The 22,737-nt window shown below is 34.9% G+C and overlaps 1 protein-coding gene across 2 annotated transcripts in view; it reads left to right on the top strand.

Annotated features, from left to right (window-relative positions):
• The window catches only part of LOC129799545 (uncharacterized), a 143,093-nt gene that overhangs the window by 86,005 nt on the left and 34,351 nt on the right, over positions 1 to 22,737 (top strand). For both annotated transcript variants that reach the window (XM_055843517.1, XM_055843518.1), the window contains exons 3-4: positions 3,009 to 3,223; positions 12,473 to 12,685. In XM_055843517.1, coding sequence (XP_055699492.1) covers positions 3,009 to 3,223; positions 12,473 to 12,685 — 428 coding nt within the window. The remainder of the gene's footprint in view (positions 1 to 3,008; positions 3,224 to 12,472; positions 12,686 to 22,737) is intronic.

The following is a 22,737-nucleotide window of genomic DNA, read 5'->3' on the forward strand; positions in this document are numbered from 1 at the left end:
GTATCATCCAATTTAGAAGAGAAAGAAACATCTCTTGAAAGACACAGAAAAACAGTTGATTTAAAATAACTTGACTGTCAAGTTATTATTCGAAGATAAAGGTTTTATGCGCCAAATGATAAGCAAATATGCACCGGGTTATAAAGCTCACTCAGTCAGGGACTTTGATTTCGAAACAGAGGTTTGGATTCAAAAGCCCGTCACTCAGATGATCCCAGAAAATATATTCGAAGATCAGTTTCGAAGTCTGAGAAAGATATTTTTATTACTTCTCGTTTCGTCTGCGTGGCAGCTGAGGCAAGGCCATAGCCAGAATTTTAGTAATAGGGGGGTGGGGGGCAAACTTGAAATTATTAAAAAAAAAACAAGTAAAATCCTTTACTAAGATATTTAGGATAACAAAATCACATTGAAATTGTTTTTTGATCCATTTCTTCATCTGTTTTTCCAATACCTACGGATTTAGATAAATGTGTAAAAATGTCCTTATGGATCTGAATGGCTTTTCTTTTAGAAAATTGGATATTCGCCTAGAAAATTTTGTCTAAAAAAATATTTATTCCAATAAAACTATAGACTTTTTTTTAATAAATTGGCATAAATCCTTTGAATCCGTTCCTGATGATTTAAGTGATTCAAATAAGCTGATAAAATTTCCATTAGTTATTCAAAAAGTGAATATTAGCTATTTTTTTCTTAAGGAAAAGAACCCAGTAGTAGGTTCCATTTTTAATCCATTTTGAATGATTTTTGGCTTTTTGAAATTTAAGCTAATACAGGTGTTTTTTTCTAATAAAAGTATCCTTAAGATGAGCTAGGTTTTAACGGTGTTAAATCATTTTTGTGTATGTTTTTTTTTTATAATTCGTTGTCGTCTGGAGGGGGCAACAGGCTCTCCCTCGCTACGTCATTGGACTGAAGTATTTTTTGTTCGAATACCGAAATGTATATGTCAGTTTTATGTAGGATTTATTTTATGTAGAAAATATAAATATAAGACGCTTTTAAAATTTTTACTTTATTATAATTCCTCTAATGATCACTGAAAACTTTTTTTACAGCTTCTTACGGTGCTATCACACTAGGATTTTTCACGTTTTAATTTTAAATTCAATTGAGCTAATTGAGCATTAAGATTTCTGGAATTTGCTTGAAAATTCTTACAGTCACACAAGAAATTTGCTCAATTTTGAATAGTGCCGCGAGATTTTTGATTATGAATGACTTCGGAAAATGTGTTATAGTACTTAAAATGTCTTGTATGTCACTTATCTGTTATCCAGAAGAATCCCCTAAGCCAGAAAAAAAAGATTTGTAAGCAAAGGGCTCATGCAGCGACTCTCATACAGTCTTATTGAAAATCTGTATGAAGTCGTCGCAACTCCCGGCAAAAATTTCTTAACATAACAAACAATTTCCTTAGAATGGCTTTAGAGGAACTTAATGAATTACTCTCGATACTTAAGCTTCACTTCATGCAAGTTTATCACTAAAACACTGTACTTATCTTATATTTTCGTCACAAATGATATTAATTACTAGTAAATAAATTTATTAAGAACAGTTTGATTCAAAAGACTACTTGTTTAACTGCAATAAAATTGAAATTAATGAGCAATTTTAATTTACTGAATTCAGATTTATTTGAGCAACCACATTTATGCTATTTTAACATATTTAAACAGTTTTTTCTGGGGCAAGTATTAGTTTTTATTAATAAATAAGTGCAGATCTAACAATTTAATTGGATTTTAATGAAAAATAGCGCATAGGAAAAAATCATCTGAAAATTAAATTGAATTTACAAATTGAAAAAATCCTAGTGTAATAGCACTGTTAGAGTGAAATTTAATAAATTTTCCTATCCTTGTGCGAAAATGTAGGTTGAAAATTCGAAGTTGACTTCAAATTCTTCGGATATCAAATAAAATGTAATTTGCTCAAAGACAATATAATTTGTGAAGCAATACACTAGGGAACTTTAAAAGTATTACTCAGTGGCTGAATGAATGGGTTTATTATAATAAACAAGATTATTATGAAAGTCATTAGGTTTGTTTTTCGTCAGAACAAAGTGAATACTGACATTCGAAATACTTCGATATTCGAAAAGAAAATATTTCAGCCACTATACGGACGAAACTAGAAGTAAAAATGACTCTTCTTAGACTTTCAAAATCGAAATTATGAACTTATAAACAATCTTAGCATTACAGAAAATTGTTTTAAAGTTTTTTTTTGATAAAGCTTGTTTTATTTATCGATCTAACAGTTTATATTTTTTGCTGACCAAAATCTTATTCTTTTACTGGACAAGTTGCTAATTAACCTGTCCGAAAGTATTTATGGCTTTGATTCTTTGGTTATTTTGAAGGAAAACTGTAGTCCAAGAAGACACAACCTTATCTTACCCTTGATTACGACAACATTCTCGTGTACCTCTGCGTACTTTTGCGGCCTATGTGATTTTCCTATTATTTCACCTGGTTGTTCTTGTCCTTAGGAATCAATCAATTAATAAGGTATTTGATTCTCGATCCTATTTATGTCGATACATAGTGTAGGAGATAGCATATATGTGTCTGAAAAAGTATTAGATGTCCTTTCCGCCTTCGCATGCTTTATTAAAGCGATAAGTTTACCCAACAGTGTGAGTCGATTTAGGAGTATTTCGTATTTAGTTATATATATATTGAGGCATATTACATATTAAGTTGAAATATACTCACCTATATATAGGCTCATAAATGGGTAGGAATCACAATTTTCATGTGTTTCTTCTTAAAGCGTTCAATGTTCTTCTGATTTTTCTTGGGGAAAATCTATGGTTCTTGTAAGATGATAACATGGATAGATGTATATATATAGGTACAATAATCTGGTCGAGCGATTACCGTTTTATGGTTATTTTATCAAGTGCTTGTAGGCGTAGAAAATGAGATGAGGAGGATAATCAAATTGGGGGTATGTTCTTTTTTTTTATATCTATATTTCTTATATTCCCGTAGATACGCCATCAACATCGAGGATCCTTCCTCTGGTTACACCCACCAGTTTGCAAATCACTTCACGTGGACGTGTGGCATTCAATATTGTACCCGCCGGCCAGACAATTGCTCATGAACTTGGACAGATGGCTGGTGATGCTGTGAAACACTTGGCACCGGAATTCCTCAGTTCCATGGGCAAAAAAATCACGTTCTCCGAATCGGATATTGAAAAGGTATAAAATTGAGATTGGTGCTCATTAATTTTCACTCCAACTTCCTTTTCTTCTTGTTCTTGTGTTTTTTTTTGTCTCTCAAAGTCGATTTTCTCACCTCTTTCAAAATTTAAATAACATTGAATGTGGTTTGGCGAAAAACAAACGAACAGCACTTTTTTTTCAAATTCTATTCTATGTTAGAACAATGTTTCCCCAAGTGAAATGGTGCGAATCACGTACTGCATCCATCGTGAAATGGAGTTGGTGGAGGGAAAATGTGTCATGAACATCTGTACGGGAAGTGATAAGGTGGCTGGAAGAGAGAGGGATTTATTAGATTGAAGGGTTGCGGCATGAAGCTTTTTGTTGTTTTAACCATCCTCCCCTTTTTGGATGGCAGCAAAACAAGTGTCTGGGCCCGCTTTTGTTGTGTTAGCAAAATTATTTCAATCATTTCAGGCCGTATGCATAATTTTGTGCAGATTGTGTTAATTGTGCTTTTGCTAGTCATAAGAGATATTATAAACTTCAAAAAGGATAATCTGTTCCAAATGTTATTCCGCCCTAGGAGACAGACATACATTATATCAAATGCATTTAATTCTCTCACTTCATTTACTTGCTTTCTACAAAGTTGTTATCATTTGGTCCTCAGGATATCGCATATTAACGAAGTGGATGGGATTTTGTGAAATTATTTAATTACCATAGAACAATGTTTAGTTTCCAATCCTCCATGAAAGGCTACATTTAACCCATTACTGCTTTGATTGATAAAATTTGGTTTTCAATTTAAAGTGCATAATTTATAAAAAGAAGTATTTTATAAACTAAAGCAGATTGGACAGTGATTTGGTAAAGCAAAGTCAGTAGAAGTGAAAATATGTCAGTATTTAAATAAAAGCGATACGATAAGCAGTACATGGAGTTACGAATTATCTTAAGATTTTGGATTTGCTTTAAATTAATTTTTGATTAATTGTATTATTAACCGGTAATTAAGTTAGTAACCGGTGATCGACCAATCAAATTTGAATAATTTACTGACCTAATTCGAATGGTTCACATCCAAAATTTGAATCTCATAATATCCGCATTCTCACTAAAATACTGTACAATCTGTTAATAAAAGAGGTCCTAAAATCATAAGATTGGACTAAAATTACTAAAATCATCTAGTAAGATTTCATAAACCGAATAAGAATAATATAAGTTAATAGCTGCAGCGGATAGGGCGGTACTTCAGTGAAAATGATCGGATTAAAATTAATATATAGGGTGAGGTGGGACACCTTTGAAATTGGGATTTTTCACCTATTTTTAAATAAAATTTAGCCTTATCGTGATACTATTTAGCTGCACAAACAGATTGAGCAGGTAAATTACATTATGATATGGCTCAATTGCATTTAAAAATAGGTAAAAAAAAACCTAATTTCAAAGGTGCCCCACTTTCAAAAGTGCCCCACTTCCCCCTAGTGAAATATTATTGGCAAAAGGAAAATAAATAAATAATGTATAGAATCATTTAAGTTTTTACTGACCAAATTGATTTCTTCACCAAATTAAATTTCTCAACAATCAAATTTACTTTTTCTGAAAAATACATTTTTCTTTTTAGAAAACCAATATTTTTAATTTTATTTCATAACTAGTGTAAAGCTACATAAGTTAATTGTTAACTTGGCAATAATATCACATAACGTGGGAGTATTTTGAATTTTTAAATATCCTAAAACTGTGCTATTTGGTGGATAAGAAATGTGACTTATACGGGTTAAAGACTTAAGACTTAACTATGGCTTATTTTTTCTAATTCCTTATTAGTCAGGATTTTGGAAAATTTTGACTTAGGATTGGATTATTAAAGGCAAATAATCTATAATGATCTATAATTAAGACTTACGGCTTAAGACAAGAGACGGTTTAACGGTAAACTTATGGGAATGCAGTCTTATTATTTTTATTATAATTCCGTTGAGGCGTTTTTTGGATTATTTTATTTATTTTGATGTATACCGGGTTTTTATTGCAACTTAGTAGATTTGTTTAGTTTAGAATTTTTATTCGGTTTACAATTTGTGTGATAAATATGTTTCTTCAGGCGCTTCAACCAATTGCACCGGGTGGAACTCGAACTCTCAACTGTCACAGTCGAGTAAAGGGTTATAGCGCCCAAGAAGCGAACGTTCTTATCAATTGAACCACAGACCCATGCCTCTCGGATTTATCTCTGTCCACCACATTAAATTTTGAAATACAGTGGGACCTAGGTAGAGTCAACCCCCGATAGAGGCAATCTCCTATAGAGTCAACAGCTATTTTTTTTTTATTTTTCTACGGTCTAATGGATTTGACCCATGGTTCTTTTCGGGAAATTTGAAGTATTGAACCAGCTACTAGGATAATAATATCATAAAGGGCGAAAGTCATTAAAAACATAATGAAAAAAATGAGTTTTTCGAAGCTTCAGTTGTCCGAAGGTAGCGTGCTTTCCTCTACTTCCTTATTTACGAGAAACTTGCACCTCGTAATTTTTGTCTGAGAAACAAAATCTAAAAAAAATCAATTTTCATTAGCGTATTTCATAGTTAAACTGAGAAAAACCGAAGAAATTTGTGAAATCGGAACTTATTGTTAAGATTTTTTAAAACATGTTAGACGAAAAGCCACGATAAGCGTAAAATCCCTCTGCTGTGGCTTACCCATAGAGTTTCTACCATAACGGTATGTCCCACACGAGCATAGCGTGCACCTCGAGGCGAGATATTCGCTCATTGCTCGGCCAGTCACTCAGTATGTGACGAGTGCCCAGGCAGTGAAGTGGAGTCTGAGGGTCGTCCTCAGGTGTTTGCAATATTTAAGCCTCGATCTCTCTGATTTCGGTTAACAAATTAGAAGAATGGGATCGCAACCTAGCCCGCGTGAGTGTAGTGAGTCACGTGATAGTGAAAAGTGAGTGAAAAAGCCGGAAAATTGGGTAAAATAAGCTTGAAACGCCGGCGTGTGCGAGAGAATGTTCTGGAACATTCTCCAATTCTTGGAAAAGAAGCACACAAAGGCCGGTTTTCAAGGGAATTTTTGCCCAAAGTACGGCGGAAAAGTGCTGGGAAAGTGCTTGAGAGGGCTCGAAGAGGGGCTCAGATGTGCCCCAGAGAAGCCCAAGTGCATCCCATGTGAGAAAAGTGCAAGAAAAGCCGTGGAAAGACGGTGGAAGCAGAGCGTCGCAGCTGAAGGGGAGAAAGAGAGCATCTCTTCGGGGGATTTTCATCGAGGAAAATCCTCGAAAGCAGCGATCATCGGCATTCGTGATCGGTGGAAATAGGTAAAAGAATATTAAGGGGAAATTGTTGTATTAATTTTTCCCTGAAAAGCCGCATTTTCCATGATTTTTCCCCATGAAATTGAATGCATTTTTGTGTGAATGGCCGGCCATGTGAGTGTGAATGAGAGTGAGAGAGAGGCGTTTTACAGTTCTCTTTCCAGAATGTTCCTGCTATAGCGTGTGCAGAACAAGTTGCTGCTGGTGAGTGCACACAAAGATATTTTCATTTATTTTATTGAGTGAAATGCTGAGTGAGGCTCAAAAAAAGAATACACTCAGAGAAAATTGTGCCGCAAATGCTGCGAGAAAAAAAGCAGAATTTTTAATAAATAATTAATTTGCGAGCTTCAGCATTTCACGGCCTCCGAAAATATTCTGAGAATTAAAGATAAATTTCGCGAAGTTGAATAAAATTGATTAGAAATCAAGAGTGTTGTTGTCGCGGAAAAATAATAGAAACACTCAGAAAAATTCATTTAAATACAATAAGCAGAAAAAAAATCTGAAGAAAAAAATAATCAGAAAAAAATTATTGAATTCAATTTAAAGCATAAGAGAAAGAAAATACAATGTATTGATTTCAGACAAATTTTTAGTTAAATTATAATTTTGGGCGAAGTTCTTTATGATAATAACTTAATTCAATTGGCCCGCCTAATGAATTTAACGGAAGAACTGGAGTCAGAGAAAAATTGTATAAGTTTTCAGTTTTGTTCCAGAATTTGTTCTTTGTCTACTAGTCGAAGAATTATTTCATGGGAAATATTTTATGATATTTCTCTATTTTATTTGAAATTCTTGCAGATTAATAATAAATCCATTATGGATAATAGTCTTAATTGTGTTGGGTCTATTGCATTTCCTAAGTTTCCTTGGAAATGAAAACAAGTTCCGGGATAAGGTGCTTTGAAGGGAGAACTTTTAAAGATGGCCCTTTCACAGATTTGATTTTACACTTGTTGTCTTACCTATCCCAGAAAACGTAAAGACATTGAACCTTATTTTTGGGAAGGCTTGAAATTTTTGGATTGAGCGTTAAACTTGAATTAACTCAGTATCCAGTATTGTTATTATTAATCGTATCGAGACACTTTATTTTGGTAACAATGTAATCATTACAAGGTGCCTCGTTTTGGAAGAATCTGCTGATCGTGGATTGCCCAGGAACGCCTTCCCCGTAGTGAATGCTTCTTCCATGCTCCTAAAGATCTTTGCACCGGGCGGGACTCAAGTTCACAACTGTGAGAGATGAGTCGAGGATCTCATCCGCCCAAGAACCGACGGTCTTGCCTATTGCGCCACTGAGACTCCCCAGCATCCAGTAGTGAAATTGTTCACGGTAAATTCCTGAAAAATCCCTTGGTTCCTTAAATGAGTTAACTTTGGAATCCACCGAATTTTCTACCAAATCTTTAATGAGAAAGACGAGTTGTGCTGGTAAATCTGTCTCCTTTTCTATCACCTAAACCTTTGAATGTGTTGCTTAATTAGTGCATGGGCTTGCCTGCTGGTCAGACAGATAATTCATGGCAATGATGGGTCTTCGGAAGGAATGTTTTCGCTTCCACAGAAATTTAGAAAATGGTTGCCATTGTCCACAATATGAACCCAGAAACCTGAAGTTGAAATCTAGAACATCCAGAGTTGTAATGGCCCCTCTAATTTATTAGAATGGTATGAGTCGGCTTCCCGATGTATAGATTACGTTATACTTCCAGGTTCTAGATTTTATTGTCCCAGATTTCAGATGATATGAATTATGTTAAAAATAGTTGTTGTAGCTGAATGTCTTATGGAGTCCAAAGTGAAAACCGGTAGTTGAGTTTGAAGCTTTTCCCTAAGAAATGAGATTCAGTCTCGGTAAAGTTAGTGGTTGGTGTTTCAAAGGCTTTGATGTTGAAAGCCGTATTTCACCCCAATTATAGATTAGTCCTTTGGCTTTCAAACTTAAGGAAGACCACGAAGACCACAAAGTTGGTGAATATGATTTTCACTACTTTGAGTAATTTCCCTGCAATTGATCCATGTGTGGGGATTGCCCTGATGCAGTAATAGTCAGAGATTTTCAGAACTGCTCTGTCTTTCAAAAGGCCATCAGTTCGACTTCAATCATGCAGATGGCAACTTGATGTTTTGTTACGACAATTCGAGTCCCTGTTATCAATTGTTGACACTTATCGTCCTGAAAAGACGGACTTTTGGGTCAATGGTTGGTAGGGTAGAATTAGAAGGTAATGTACAGACATCAAGTGGTTATTGAAAGATGAAGTTCTGGTAATCTATCCAAGTTCGAGAAATTGTTGTGTTGCCGTTTACCCAGTTGAGATATATTATAAGCTCAAATAAATCTCTGAAGTACTAAGCTGTTCTTAGTTTATAAGCGAGCTAGTAATCTTTCATTCTAGTTGATGACATCATTTGCCGTTATTGGTGTTTATGGTCCAGAAGTTCCGCAACTATGGTCCATACTAGAGTTACTGTTAGATCTAAATTGGTTTGCTTGGAACTGACCAAAGATACCATTTCGGTTGACTCATGGTTAAATAACAGTCGAAAGGTGAAATAGTACTTAGTCTCATAAATCATAGTTAACGAAGCAAATATCACACGGTGATCATAGATACGCAGATAGGGAATAAGGAGAATTAAGAATAGTTGAATTGAAATTGGTTGAATTGAGATTTGTGTTGAAGTCGATTTCATCAATTGAGTACAGATCGTTCTCTGGTCTTGAACCATGCAGTTCTTAAACGATCAGAATAGAAGATAGATCGGGTTACAGCATATTCTAAAAGTAAATATCCAGAGTTCCAGAAGAAGTTCAACGATTTTGAGATTTAGGGTTTGATTGTCTAGAAAGGGTCCAGTTCTTTCTAAAAGAATTAGCTTACTGTATATTGAATATGTTGGTTGCTGTTGGATTTTCCTTATCGATATACTCGAACGCTTGGAAGAATGTTTTGGGGTCGAGTGTGTAATTCCAGAAAATGCAGAATAATCTAGGATATTCTTCAGAGGCATTAGTCAGAGAGTAATTGCAATATTACAACTTGACATACATTTCAGTGTTGACCCAGAATGTCGTACTTGCAGTTCTAATTATAGGCAGAGGGTAATCCTGTGACAAATTGAATGTCGAAAACTGGTTCCTGTTACAAGTTGAAAAACTGATCTGAAAATGTTTGTAGACGTAAGAGGTCTACTTTAAAGCCCTATTGCAGTAAAAATGAATTCGTGTAGGTTGTATTCTCCATTGTTCTCCGAGGAATAAGATGGACAACGAATGGTCGTGGGGTTGTGTATTTCAGAATACCACCAAGTTCCAGTTTAATTGTAACCTTGACACTGTTCCATTTTCGAGATCTCACTGGAAATGTTGCCTACATGGATATATTAAGATATTTTAGTTTGAATATGGCACTGCATTAAAGAAAATAATGGCAGGAGTCTGAAAACTAAAATAGAGAGAAGTTATTTATGTGTGTTCTTCAGTCTAACTGACTGTCTGCTGACGTGAAAGCTGTCCCCTGGTACAGATGATCTGAGATATTTTAGTTTTGATTCAGCTTTGTGGCAAGGCAAACAGTCACAGAAGTTGGTGAACTAAAATCGGTTATGGTTATCTGTGGTTATCTTCCAGTTCTTATCCAGATTATGAAGTCCATTTGTGAGTATTAAGATGGCTTAGAGTTGATGATTAATTTCATCGAAATACAAATCAATAGCGAGAAGGGTTTTGATACAGGAAAAGAACATGGTTGTAGTTCTAAGAGAAGGAATTTTCAAAGTAATTCCTTTTCGCTGACCTATAGAATAATGGAAGTTCTGGTTAAGTACCAGTGAATGGTTGTTTTTCAGTTAACCCTGTCTGTTCCCCATTAATTGTTCTCTTTGGAGTGTAGAAACGATCGGACGCAGATAAGAAGTACTTTATGTTTCGGTTTGGCTCTATGACAAGCTAAAAATTGTAGTAGTCAAGAAACCAAAGTATGGATGAGTTATCTGTGGTAGTATTTTTAGAATACGAATCCTCTGTCAAATCTTCTCTAATTTGAAATTCATTGATGGGAACAACAGTTGCTTTCTTCAGTTGGTAATTCATTTGAATGAATGGTTAAGGCGAATCTTAGTGAAGAAAGTAGTAGTCTAGCTGATTTCCTTAAGAAAGGTCAATGAATTGTTTACGCAAGCGTTACCCGTCTTTGCGGAGAAAAGAAGGCTGTTCCAAGGCTATTTGAAATTATTTAAAATAATGAATTTGCTAAATGCAGACGAATTAAGAACTATATGCCCAAGAGGTGAAACTAGACAAGGTCAGAATGTCTAGGTGTTTTATTAAGGCAAAAACTACATTCCTGATTATACATGAGTAACATGAGACTCTGAGGTGGTAATATGTTACTTGAATGTCTTGGTCTCAGAGTTAATTAAGATTGCAGTAAAATGCCAGTAAGGCGGATCTAACGATCGGTTTCGAGTTTTCGTTTCAGATGCTGACTGACCGCTCGTTACTCCCATCTAGATGTCATAACATCGTACGGATGGTAGAGCGGTAGCAGTTAGAGCGTAGTCAGGTATCGTATGGTGGCCACCGAACCGAACAGAAACACCGGATCCGAAGGAAGTCTAGACTACATGTTCCAGAGGACGTCCAATAAAATTGCGCAAGTGTCGAGCAAGTCACCTAAAGAAGTTCGATGGTGGATTCTGGTTAGAATTCACGGTCTATGCCAATCACAGTGACTTGGTGAGCGTCACGAGAATTTAGTTCGTTTCTCTCACGTACTATCATGCGAAAGATTGGTATAGATGGTTCCTCCTCGATACCTACCGGGTATAATAAAGAGGTGGACGCACTGGTTGTCTCATTGCATTGCGCAATGTCTGCCAGTGGATACATGTCTAGCGGCCTAATTCCTTGCCCTTGCGTTCTCCTAACACCGAGGACGGTGATTCATCAGGAATGGCCGATTGTTAGACGAAAAGCCACGATAAGCGTAAAATCCCTCTGCTGTGGCTTACCCATAGAGTTTCTACCATAACGGTATGTCCCACACGAGCATAGCGTGCACCTCGAGGCGAGATATTCGCTCATTGCTCGGCCAGTCACTCAGTATGTGACGAGTGCCCAGGCAGTGAAGTGGAGTCTGAGGGTCGTCCTCAGGTGTTTGCAATATTTAAGCCTCGATCTCTCTGATTTCGGTTAACAAACAGATGCATTTTTGAGACAAAATTTTGACATTTACATGCTGTAATAAATAGAAAATAGGTCTTCAACAATTCTTTTAGTTTAACTAGAAGGGAATTTAATGTTAAAAAGAAGAAGCCTTTATTTATTTTATTCGGTCAATAAGTTTTTCCTAATCTTTCCCACAAATTCGACAAACTTTTACAAATGATAAGCGGAGAAACATGCCTCAAAGTTTTGGATGTGCGCTCGAGTGCATGCAAATCTGCTCGGCGCTCATTTGGTTACTGTATTGTATCTTCGAAAATACTTTTATATTCTTAGATAATAATATAAAATACAGATCACTTTTGACATTTTAATTGACACTCCCCCCCTTAAGAAAGCAAAAATAGGGGTAGACTTACAGGCTTTGCACATACACACTCTGGCTTTGAGCACTTCATATTTCTCCCATACTCCCTTAATCAGTCCCAGTCTAATGACCTATCTACGATGATATATAATAGCTAGTTTAAGCCCTACATTTTCACAAAAATACCAGATTTATTAAAACAATATGGGAAAAATACCAAGTGTTCGAAGCCAGATTGTGTACGAAGCCAGAAAGCCTTTCTCTAACAACTTATCCCAATGCCTGATTTCCTTAAGTGTTTTCGATGTTGATGATTAAATGTTGATGGTTACGTACTAAAGTAAATGGGTTAATAAGCGTTGAAAACTTCTGCTCAAAATTACTTTCCTCTACTTACAGATGTGGATCTACTCCCTAGGAGTCACCTTGCACAAAACCCTGCCAATTTCATCGGCTTCGAGAATGCTTGGGATTGAATGTGATGAGAAGCTAACACCTCTCGAAGTGGCACTATTTCAGAATCAAAGTTCATTGGCACCATTAGATTTTGTGATACGGTCAATGTGTAATAGGAATCTGCACAATCGGAGTACACTCATGTACTTACTTGATGTGAGTATACTAATTAAATTTGAACTCGTCTGAATATTTAGTTAAAAGAGTTAAAGTGCCACTAGACGTTGAAATTATCCATCATGTCCATCGCAATGGGTATCTATGAGGATCTCCTCTTTAAGATATTGCTCTTTGTATGAGTAAAAGTTGTAATAGTTTGCTCGAGTATGGTATACACTTTTTAATTAACTCTTTTTCCTGTACAACACAACACCTGATATTTTCTACCCTTCACCTCACATTAGTTATTAAGGAAATTAAGCTTCTATATGTACATTTGCACTACGATAGTTGGTAACATGAGGGTGGAAAAATTTGTTAGTCGTCCTGTTGGCAGGTGAATTTACACAGAGGTGGAACAGTCCAACTACTCCTAAATCTTTATTCCCACAACTACACCACTTGGGTGTTTACGGACATTTATTATGTATTTTAGGTGAATGCATAAGTTTTGAGTCTCTTTCGGAAGTTTGTTACAGCTATTCTAATGTCAAAATAGATTTTAGTTCAGTAGAATATTTCAGCAAAGCGTATACTATTCAATTGAATGCTAAAAATGCAAAAGTCAAATTGAATTTCATATTTCCTGTTGAATAATAAATACAGAAAAAATTCTTTGCAGCCCATGGAAATGTTTGACAAAAGTTATTTTGAAATTGAATATTCGTGTGCACACTGAAAACTTAAAAAAAATGGAGTTTTGACTAAAAGCTTAAAAATCAAAATTGAAAACAGATGCCAGCGCCACGAGCGGGAGAATACAATGCTCTCACGCGGAGGAAAATTGATTAATTAGTCAAATTCATCACAAACATATTGAAAAAAGAGGCAAAGCGTCCCAGCTTTGCGGAGTACTCGAACTCACGAGGAAGAGCTAACCGTGTATTAACTTTTCCCATATTTTTGCGTACATACCGCTTTACTATCGATTAATATTGATTGATACATTTAAAAAATCATTTCGAAATAAGAAATAGCTTAAGAAAAGTGTGCTTTAGAATATTTTAGCATGAGTAACAAGAATACGAACAAATAAAAAAAGTAAATTCGAGAAAGGTAAATCTTTTACGGTTACAGAAGGATGTCTCTAATGATTGGCAGTGAAAATGTTAGTCACCCTAAAGCCGAAAATAGACACAGGGATCAGCTTAGGGATCAGCCCGAAAAATGAGGATTGGTGTCGATACACTCAGGGATCAGCCTAAAATTTGGATGAAAACACTTTTTTGGTTTTACCCAGAGCTTTCGATCCAGATGGGGATCTTTTTCAGTGGTCAACTAAATTGTGTTTCCAGAGCCTTTTTTAGGGATAGTGTGGTTCATGTGGTTCCAGATCATCACCAGCCGGATGTCAGTATAGGGCGGCTTTCCTTCTGGAGAATCTTTCTCACTATTTTTGAACTTTTTTGGTGGTTTTCTCTGAGAGAAACTAACTTTTTATTAACTTTGTAAACTGCTCGTGATGATCTGCAACCTCATGAGCCATACGATCCCTAAGAAAGACTCTTGAAACACAATTCAGTTGACCACTGAAGAGGATCCCCATCAGGATCGAAAGCTCTGGGCAAAACCAAAAAAGTGTTTTCATCTTAAGGTGACTAACATTTTCACTGGAAATCACCGGAGACATCCCGCTGAAATCAAATAGCGCCAGTTCATCGTAGAGAGAATTGGACTTTTACGGTTATATTACCGATTCTCTACTGATTAAGTCCGATACAGTCGGGTTATAATATAATAAATATAAATAAATAATGCTGGCACAACATTCCATGAATGAACAAGGCCTTCCAGCAAGGGGATTTCTAGACATGCATTATTATTTTTTCTTGTACGGGATGAGGTTGTCAGTCCCATGCCCATGGATTCAAGTGCAGTGAATCTAACTGGATGCAATCCGAACACCTTTAACGCCACAAAAAATTCCTGGTGACCTAAAGGGGATTCCAAGCCGAGACACTTGCATCATACAGCGAGTGCTCTACTACTTGATCCATTGATTGCGACTCTTGCAGTCGGGTTAGTAATTTCAATATTTTTCAAAAAAGTCCCAATTGAAGAAAATCGGTTGAAAAATAGGCAATCCAAAGTGATGAAATTTTGATCTTCCAAATTCCTAACTACCTCTAAAACATTTTAGAAAATGAAAAAAATCGTATAAACTGCTTTCGAAGCAAACCAAAAAAACATGGTTTTGTAGAGGCATAAGAAGAAAAAGAAAAAAGACTGTTCTAATGATGTTGACTTATGGGGGGGGGGGGGGGTCGTCGAAGATCAGAAGTCGATATCTCTTACCGTTTGGACACTCTGGATTATATAACTGCTCCGTCTCTTTGAATTCGAGCAATAAAATTAGATGTTCTTGGGTCGTTCCAAGTAAGCGCGCTAGCCCCTATTAAGAAATTCGTAAGATAAGAGAGAATTAAAAAAAATCATTTTTCAGGATAAAACATTCGCTTTAAATATTATTCGTAATTTGATATTCGAATAGTCTATGAGAACTACTTAAAACTTTTGCAATCACCTATAAAGTGATCAACTAATCAAATTTCCTCGAGTGTAATATGTAAGAGAAACCCTTCTATTTTATCACTTGTTTAGGAAGTTGATAAATTTAGTACAAATTCACTTTTTAAATGAGATTTTCAGCTGGAGGAACTTTTGAAAACAAGATTGTATTGTTAGAATTACCACAGTGATTGATTTAAGCCATTTACCATCCTAAAAGTAAATTCTAAGTGACTGTACGAGATTATATGCTATAGTCTTATAGTATTACTTGTTTTTGGCGAAAAATTCCTAACGAACATAATCACTGAGATTTATCGGTTGAGCGAGTAGAAAACCTGGAAAGTACAAAAGGAATTGTGTCATCTTATATTTTATCTGACTAATTCACCTTTTACTTATTCCATCTCCTTTGCCCATGTACATAGAATATTATGAAATGTAAATGTTTGAGAGAAATTTTTCCCATTTCTCTGTACTCCTAGAGTGCACTCGTCAAAAAAGGATTTTCGTATATAGCAAAATTATTTTCTGTTGCGGAAATAAAATAAAATGTATAAGTTCATTAAATGTTCAATTTTAAGAAAAAGTACTTTTCGAGGAATTGTATCAACTACCAAGATCAATATGCGGGAGTTTTTGATGTAATATGGGTGGGGTTTGTTTTTTTCCTTATCAAATGGACTTTTAGTCTCTCTGGGGGACTTCAGGTGCTTTTATAAAGTAAAAGGGATTGCTTGAGGGTGAACGCGTCTGTGAAATGGAATTTCGACATTTTTCATAGGCATCTTTTTCTGATACTCCCAGTGTTTCATGTTACATTTTAGGATAGAGATGGTATGGGAAGCTCAACAGGGGTTGCAAGATGTTTGAGGGTTGGGAGGAATGGTGTGAAAATGGAGGTGACGATGACGGCGAGAGTTTTCACGGAATAAGGGATGATTTATCTAAACAAGCACCACCATTCACTCTGTAGTGACGTATGTTGTGTAGGTTGCATGATAAACGCGTCACTCAACCTATATCGAAGGCTAGGCCATACCATAGGGATGTAAGCCTTACACCGTGAAAGAATGGCTTGAAGAAATAGCCCCAGAAATTTCAAGGGGTATCTCATTTCCATATCTTACTGCCAAGAGCTTCAGTATTTCTGAGTTTCGTGAAACTTTCAGAATATTTCTTGAGTTTCTTGGATTTTATCCATTCTTTTTGTATTCCCAAATATTTTTTTTAGTCCTCTTCGCAAAACCTTTTCAAAGTTATTTGATAGGCACTCTTATGGTTTCTGAACTTTTCTGGATTTTTCTTAAAAGCTTTTCCAAGGAGGATCTTCAAGGTTTCCAGGGCTTTTTAGTTTACACAATTTTTTTCGAAAGTTTTTTGGATTGTGTGACACCTTCACAAGGTTAATGGATTTCACGGGTTTTTTCCGAAGGTTTTAATTTAATTTCTCAACGTATTTCTATTTTGGTATTGTCACGTCATAAAGTTTCTTGGGTTTATCATGTTTCGTGAAAGTTAAAGCTTTTGCAGGTTTCAGCGTTTTATTACAGGATTCCCGTAATCTTTAAAGGTTTATGAAATTTCTGAAATTTTTCAAGTATTTACGAGAGTTTCAGAAGATTTTATTCCGGGTTTTCAGTATATTTATTATTTTCTGTGACATTTTCTGGAAGTTTCTGTAACCTTTTCCAGGTTTCGTTTGAGTTTGTTAGCATATTTCTTAGACGAATCATTGAACTTCCCTAAATTCGCGATTTCTTTGAAACTTTTGAATGTTTTCCAGATTTCTCGAGAAGCTTTGAAGATTTCTTGGGTTTCGTAAAATTTGTTGTTAAAGTTTTTGAGTTTTTGTGACGTTTTTTTCAAGATTTTACAAAGCATGTTAGTCAATTTTTTGGAGTCTGTGAAATTTTCAAAGGTTTCTCAAGCTTTTATTGAACTTGTTCAAAGTATACTGTTTAGGTTTTTCAGTCTATTTCTCAGAATTGTTATTTAATTTCTTGGCTTTGTTGAGTATTATGAAAAATTTAAAGTTTTCTTGTGTTTCGTGGAAAAATTAAAGGTTTGTCAATTTTCATATGATGACTTCTTAAGGTTGGGTTCGGGTTTCTCAGCGTAGCTCTTGAGATTCTCATGTAGTTGCTTGGATTTATTGAAACCTATTAAGCCTTCTTAAAGCTTCTTAAGTTTTTCTAAACCTCCTTTAAATATTTCTCAGACTTCGTATAACTTTTATTGGTTTGTTTTTGGAATTTCTTTGTACATTTCTGGAATTCTCGTATTACTAGATACTTAATATTCCTGTAGGGGAATTCTATAATAATTGTATAATTCCTACTCCACATGGGGCAGGGGACAATGGACAAACACACAAGTGGGGGGTGGTTTGGATCATACACGTGGAGGTTCCCTGCCATGCTCCCGATTTGTTTAATAAAATTCATTGTTTTTTGAATTGCCAGAAATCTCAAATGTGTGACTTCTGACAATGCCACGTGAGCTAAAATGGCAATGTTACGGCTATAGAATCACATTTTCGAAAAAAGCTCACTTGAGATTCGAACACAATTTGTCATATGGCCCCTACTGGTTTCGCGAAACCAGGATGATTTCTCGGTAATTTTGCTTTATAATTTGACAATACTTATCTTTTTCTGTTAAAGGATAATTAATCCTCAATTTTTTTTGACAAAGTTTTCTGGTTTTTTGCGTTTCGCGATGTAAAAATTGGGTTTTTTCGGTTATCGCGATGCAATTCTTGGGTTTCGCGATGTATAATTTTAGTTTCTCGGGTTTAGCGATGCAAAAACTGGGTTTCTCGGGTGTCGTAAAGCGTTTCTCGGACAAGTGACAAGGGTTTCTCAATATGAGTTACCCCTTGATTTCTGTAAGTTTCGTGAAACATTTCTCAGGTAATTGTCATCGGTTTCTCATAATGATTCACCCCTTGCAAAATTTCCATGAAATATGACAATGTGCAGAGAAACTGAAGGCGAGAGTGAAAAGAAATTTTCTATTTTTGCCTTAACACTTCAAAGCTTCGGGAGATCCTAAGAAATAGGGACATTATTAAACGATTTCCCTTTGTCTCTTCCCTTTTTATGCCATCCGACTCATGCCATATCTCTTCTAGACATGTGTCTATATACATTTTTAGGGGGTGAATTCTGTCCCGCAATATGTGATTTATAGAAGGGTTGCTTTCTAGTCAGAAGTATAGAAGCAAAAAGCATCATCTAATTCCACATTATTTGAGTTTGCTTTCGATATATTTTATATCTTTCTATATAATCTCACAACATCAATTTCTTTGTATGCTTTCAATTATGGTCAAGTTCTTGTCACTCATTCATCATTTTTTCCTCTTTCCCCTGTTTTGCCTGTTGTGTATGTCATAAATTTACAATGTGTTATGATTGATAAAGATTGTGAAAAATTGCAGTGGTTATAACTTTTTTTTATTGTACAAAATTTGTAAATTTTAATTTATTTTTGCTCTTTTGTTCTGCAAATTGTGAATTTTACCATGAATGGTGACCATCATTTAATTTTTACTCCAATTGGACATCGTACTTAATTAAAATTTTACCACTGCTTTTGACCAATATTGGTGCAATTTTCCCATTCATTTATTTATAACATCCCATGAATGTGATAAATGCGGTAGAAAAAAATCCCGTGACTGGATTGAATGGGATTTTAAAAGGATATCCACTAACCAATATCTGATTGAAATAGCTCCTAATTCATTTTATTGTTTTGCATTCTGTTTCTGATGATTTGGCTTTTTCACTGAATCACCAAACTATTATACATAGTATACTGATAGCATACAAAAAGCATTGAAGTAAGAAACTTTCTTTGCAACTCAACTTTTTCCCTGGTCCAAATTGGGTGGAAAATCCACAAATTGGAGAAATGTGTCCATGCTAAATGTGGAATATATTCTCCACAGAGACATCTGCATAAAATTTCCGGTATTTACTGCCACATTAGGGTTCGAAAAATTTCATGAAATTTATGAAAGCCGAATCGAATCGAATAAAGTATTTGCAGTTTATTTATCATGTAAGTGATCTAGGTTGATAATATGTACTTCAATAGAAACTAATGACAACATCATAAAAATTGTATGATTAACTTATTAGTTTAAATAAGTCCAATAATATCGGTTTAACTTAAGAATAATTATAGCTTTAAATCTGTAATGTTCATAGGACTACTGAACAGCCTCTATGGCCATGTTTTTTCTTACCCTCTCTCTCTGTGAGCATACCTTCCTCCCCATTTCGACCGCTCAGAATAAGAAACGAATAACTTTCAGTAGACAAATTTTACAGAAGAGCGATTTGATGTTAAGATTTTACATGCAGAGTTTAGGATTTTTGAAATTTAAAATCTCTGTAAATTTGAAAATAATTGTCTTTCAAGCAGAATATTCACAGGGAAGGTAGAGGGTATAAATAATATCCTAAAAGCGAATAAAACGATTTTTGTAAAATATCGAGTTGTTCGACTTATATTCTGAGTAGTCGATTTAGTGACCTACGTGCATATTCATTGTCACAAAATATACAACCTGAGAAGGGATTTTCCATCGTTTTCATCCCGGAGTAGGTTGGTATCGACGTTAAGACGGCGATGGCCTCACGGGGGGAGGGTCAAAAAACAGAGAGATGATAATAAATAAAAAATAAATAAAATAAATAATAATTATGACTCTTAACACTAAAGCTACCGAGATTTTTATATACCTATTCTTACCATACTCAGTCAAATTGAACGGTACTGAAAAATATTATGAAAGACAATAATATCATCTTCTTTCGGTCTTGGATGTTTTAGAGAGACTCTTAGAGTCCATTTCATCCATTTACAGCAAAGACAACCAACCCCTCCTTCTCTCAGATGGTAAAAAATCGGGAAGAATTTTTTGAATATCTGCCAAGGTGAAGGTAGGGGACTTTTACGCAGTTAAACGTTTTTCAACTTATTTGCTAAACGAATATGAACCATATTTAAACACGGAGAAGTAGGGCACCTTTGAATGTAGGACAGCTTTGAAATTGTGATTTTTCTTCTATGTTTAAATGGAACTGAGCCATATTATAAAGTAATTGAGCTTCTCAATCTGTTTGTGCAACTAATTTAAATCATGATAAGGCTCAATTTTATTTAAAAATCGGTGAATATTCCCGATTTAAAAGCTGCCCCACATTCAAATGTGTCTCACTTCCTTCTAACTAACGCATTGGTCAATAAGTCCGTAGACTGACGCATAAATGGAACCTTTCAAAAAACTTGAATATACCACGAATCGGCCAGTTTTAAAATGATATGTGTCAAAATTTGACAGCAATCGGGCCATTATTGGTCTTCAAGTTACAGCTTTTAGAATCAATCAACCTAAGTTTTTTTTTTAAATGGAAAATTCTGAGTTTCGTTTTTGATGAAATATTGTTATTTACAGTGGGGTTATTCGGAGAGAATCTCTGTCCACCGGATGATTGAAGGTTGCGTGTTGTTTCCATCCAGGATTCTTTGTGAAAACACTGAAAGCCTCCCACCAAACACAAAAATCAGCAAACCCAACAAAACCCAAAAATCACTTACACACTCGACCATTGAGGAAGACACGGAACGTGTCGAAAGCCCTGGCAGAAGACTTGAGTTTTTGATCCTGGGTTGAAAACTCCATCAGTTGTGTTGCCGCATCCGGACGGAGATTCTCTCCGAATAACCCCACTGTTACATCAAAGAAGGGCAGACCATTCTCATACATTTTCTGTACATAAATGTGGTTATATTTTTTCTTAAGTGGTTTTTTAGTTTTGATATAACCAAATGCAATCTTTTTAAACTTTTACCAAATGAAAGAGTACCTAATGTTATGTTATTAGCACAAAATTTATAATGATTGCACGAGGATAATAGTTCCTAAAAACTTTATGAAAAAGACGTAAAATTCGCTATTTGTTGAATTTTTCTGAAAAATTTTCTATCTGTAACATCAGTAAAATTTTAAATTCAATAAAAATATATTCTCTGTACATGTGCCTACCATTTCGTGTTATATTTATTTTTGTGGGATCTAAATAAACTTAAAAATTATAAAGAATTTAAGAAAAATATACCGTTTGTGAATTAAAATGCTCCATCCGTTAGTTAATCATCCTAGCATCAACGGCAATTTATTTCTTAGAAAGATTATTATTCACGTACGATAACCCAAACCAACTAGATAATTATTAACCGGACTCTTCACCGATAATTAGAATGATTCAAATTTGGTTTTCAGACTTTCATGAATGATCTGGACGCCGAAAAGATGTTGATATTTCAGGAAATATCGAAAATTCAACGATATTGTGTTCAACGATCCCAAAGTGAAATTAAAGGTGTATTACAAGGATGTTATATGACCGTTTGTTCATCATCTTATACACTGCTGGCAATAATCATAGCTCCACTTTTTCACACTGGAAAATCTTTGAAAAAAAAATTTTTGGAAAAAAATAAAAAAAATCATTTGAAGGTATTTCCAAACCGATATGAAAAATCGCCATTAGAATTTCATACCGTTAGAACTGTGAGTACTGTGATAGAATCTTTATCAAAATGGCGATTTTCGGGTGGCAATAATTATAGCTCCACTCAATAAATTTGGCTCCAGGGTATTTATTTTCAATCAGTGAAGGTAAATATCTTTTAGTAATTTAATTAATAACTTTATTAAGCTAATTAGAATCATTTTTATAAAGTTTTTCGTGAATTTTGCTAAAATTTTGTAAGAAAAATGTTTAATGAACAAAAATAAGGGATAAATTAAGGTCTTGACAGGGATGGAAATTGACAACCAAAAAATTTCCATAAAAATGACAAGATCCTATCACCTTTCATCCGAATTTGTCCAAATAACCGACATTTATGCATTTTAAACCACTCCTAGGGCTAAAAATCTTCTTTTGTTAGAGGCAAAAGTGTGCAATTTTCCGAGTTACAGTCGAAAAAACAAGTTTTCTACCGAAATTTGATGTAAAACAATGCTGACTGCTTAGTCTCATCATGTCCTGTTGATTCGACCCCAAACCAGAATTCCAAGTGACTAAGGTGGTCTTCAGAATACTGAAATAAAAAATTATCAAAAAGAAGTTTTTTGCAGTTTGATGAATAGAAGGTGTTTTAAGTCATTCAAGTGGTACAAAATTAGTTTTTTCGAATAAAAAAATTGATATATCTTGTCTTAAATTGTTTTCTGTCTGAAAAAATAATTTTAAACCACCTAAATGATGTAAAACACCTTCTATTCATCAAACTGCAAAAAACTTCTTTTTGATAATTTTTTATTTCAGTATTCTGAGGACCCCCTTAGTCACTTGGAATTCTGGTTTGGGGCAGAATCAACAGGACACGATGAGACTAAGCAGTCAGCATTGTTTTACATCAAATTTCGGTAGAAAACTTGTTTTTTCGACTGTAACTCGGAAAATTGCACACTTTTGCCTCTAACAAAAGAAGATTTTTAGCCCTAGGAGTGG

This window comes from Phlebotomus papatasi, chromosome 1 (assembly GCF_024763615.1).
Source record: "Phlebotomus papatasi isolate M1 chromosome 1, Ppap_2.1, whole genome shotgun sequence".
NCBI classification, from domain to species: domain Eukaryota; kingdom Metazoa; phylum Arthropoda; class Insecta; order Diptera; family Psychodidae; genus Phlebotomus; species Phlebotomus papatasi.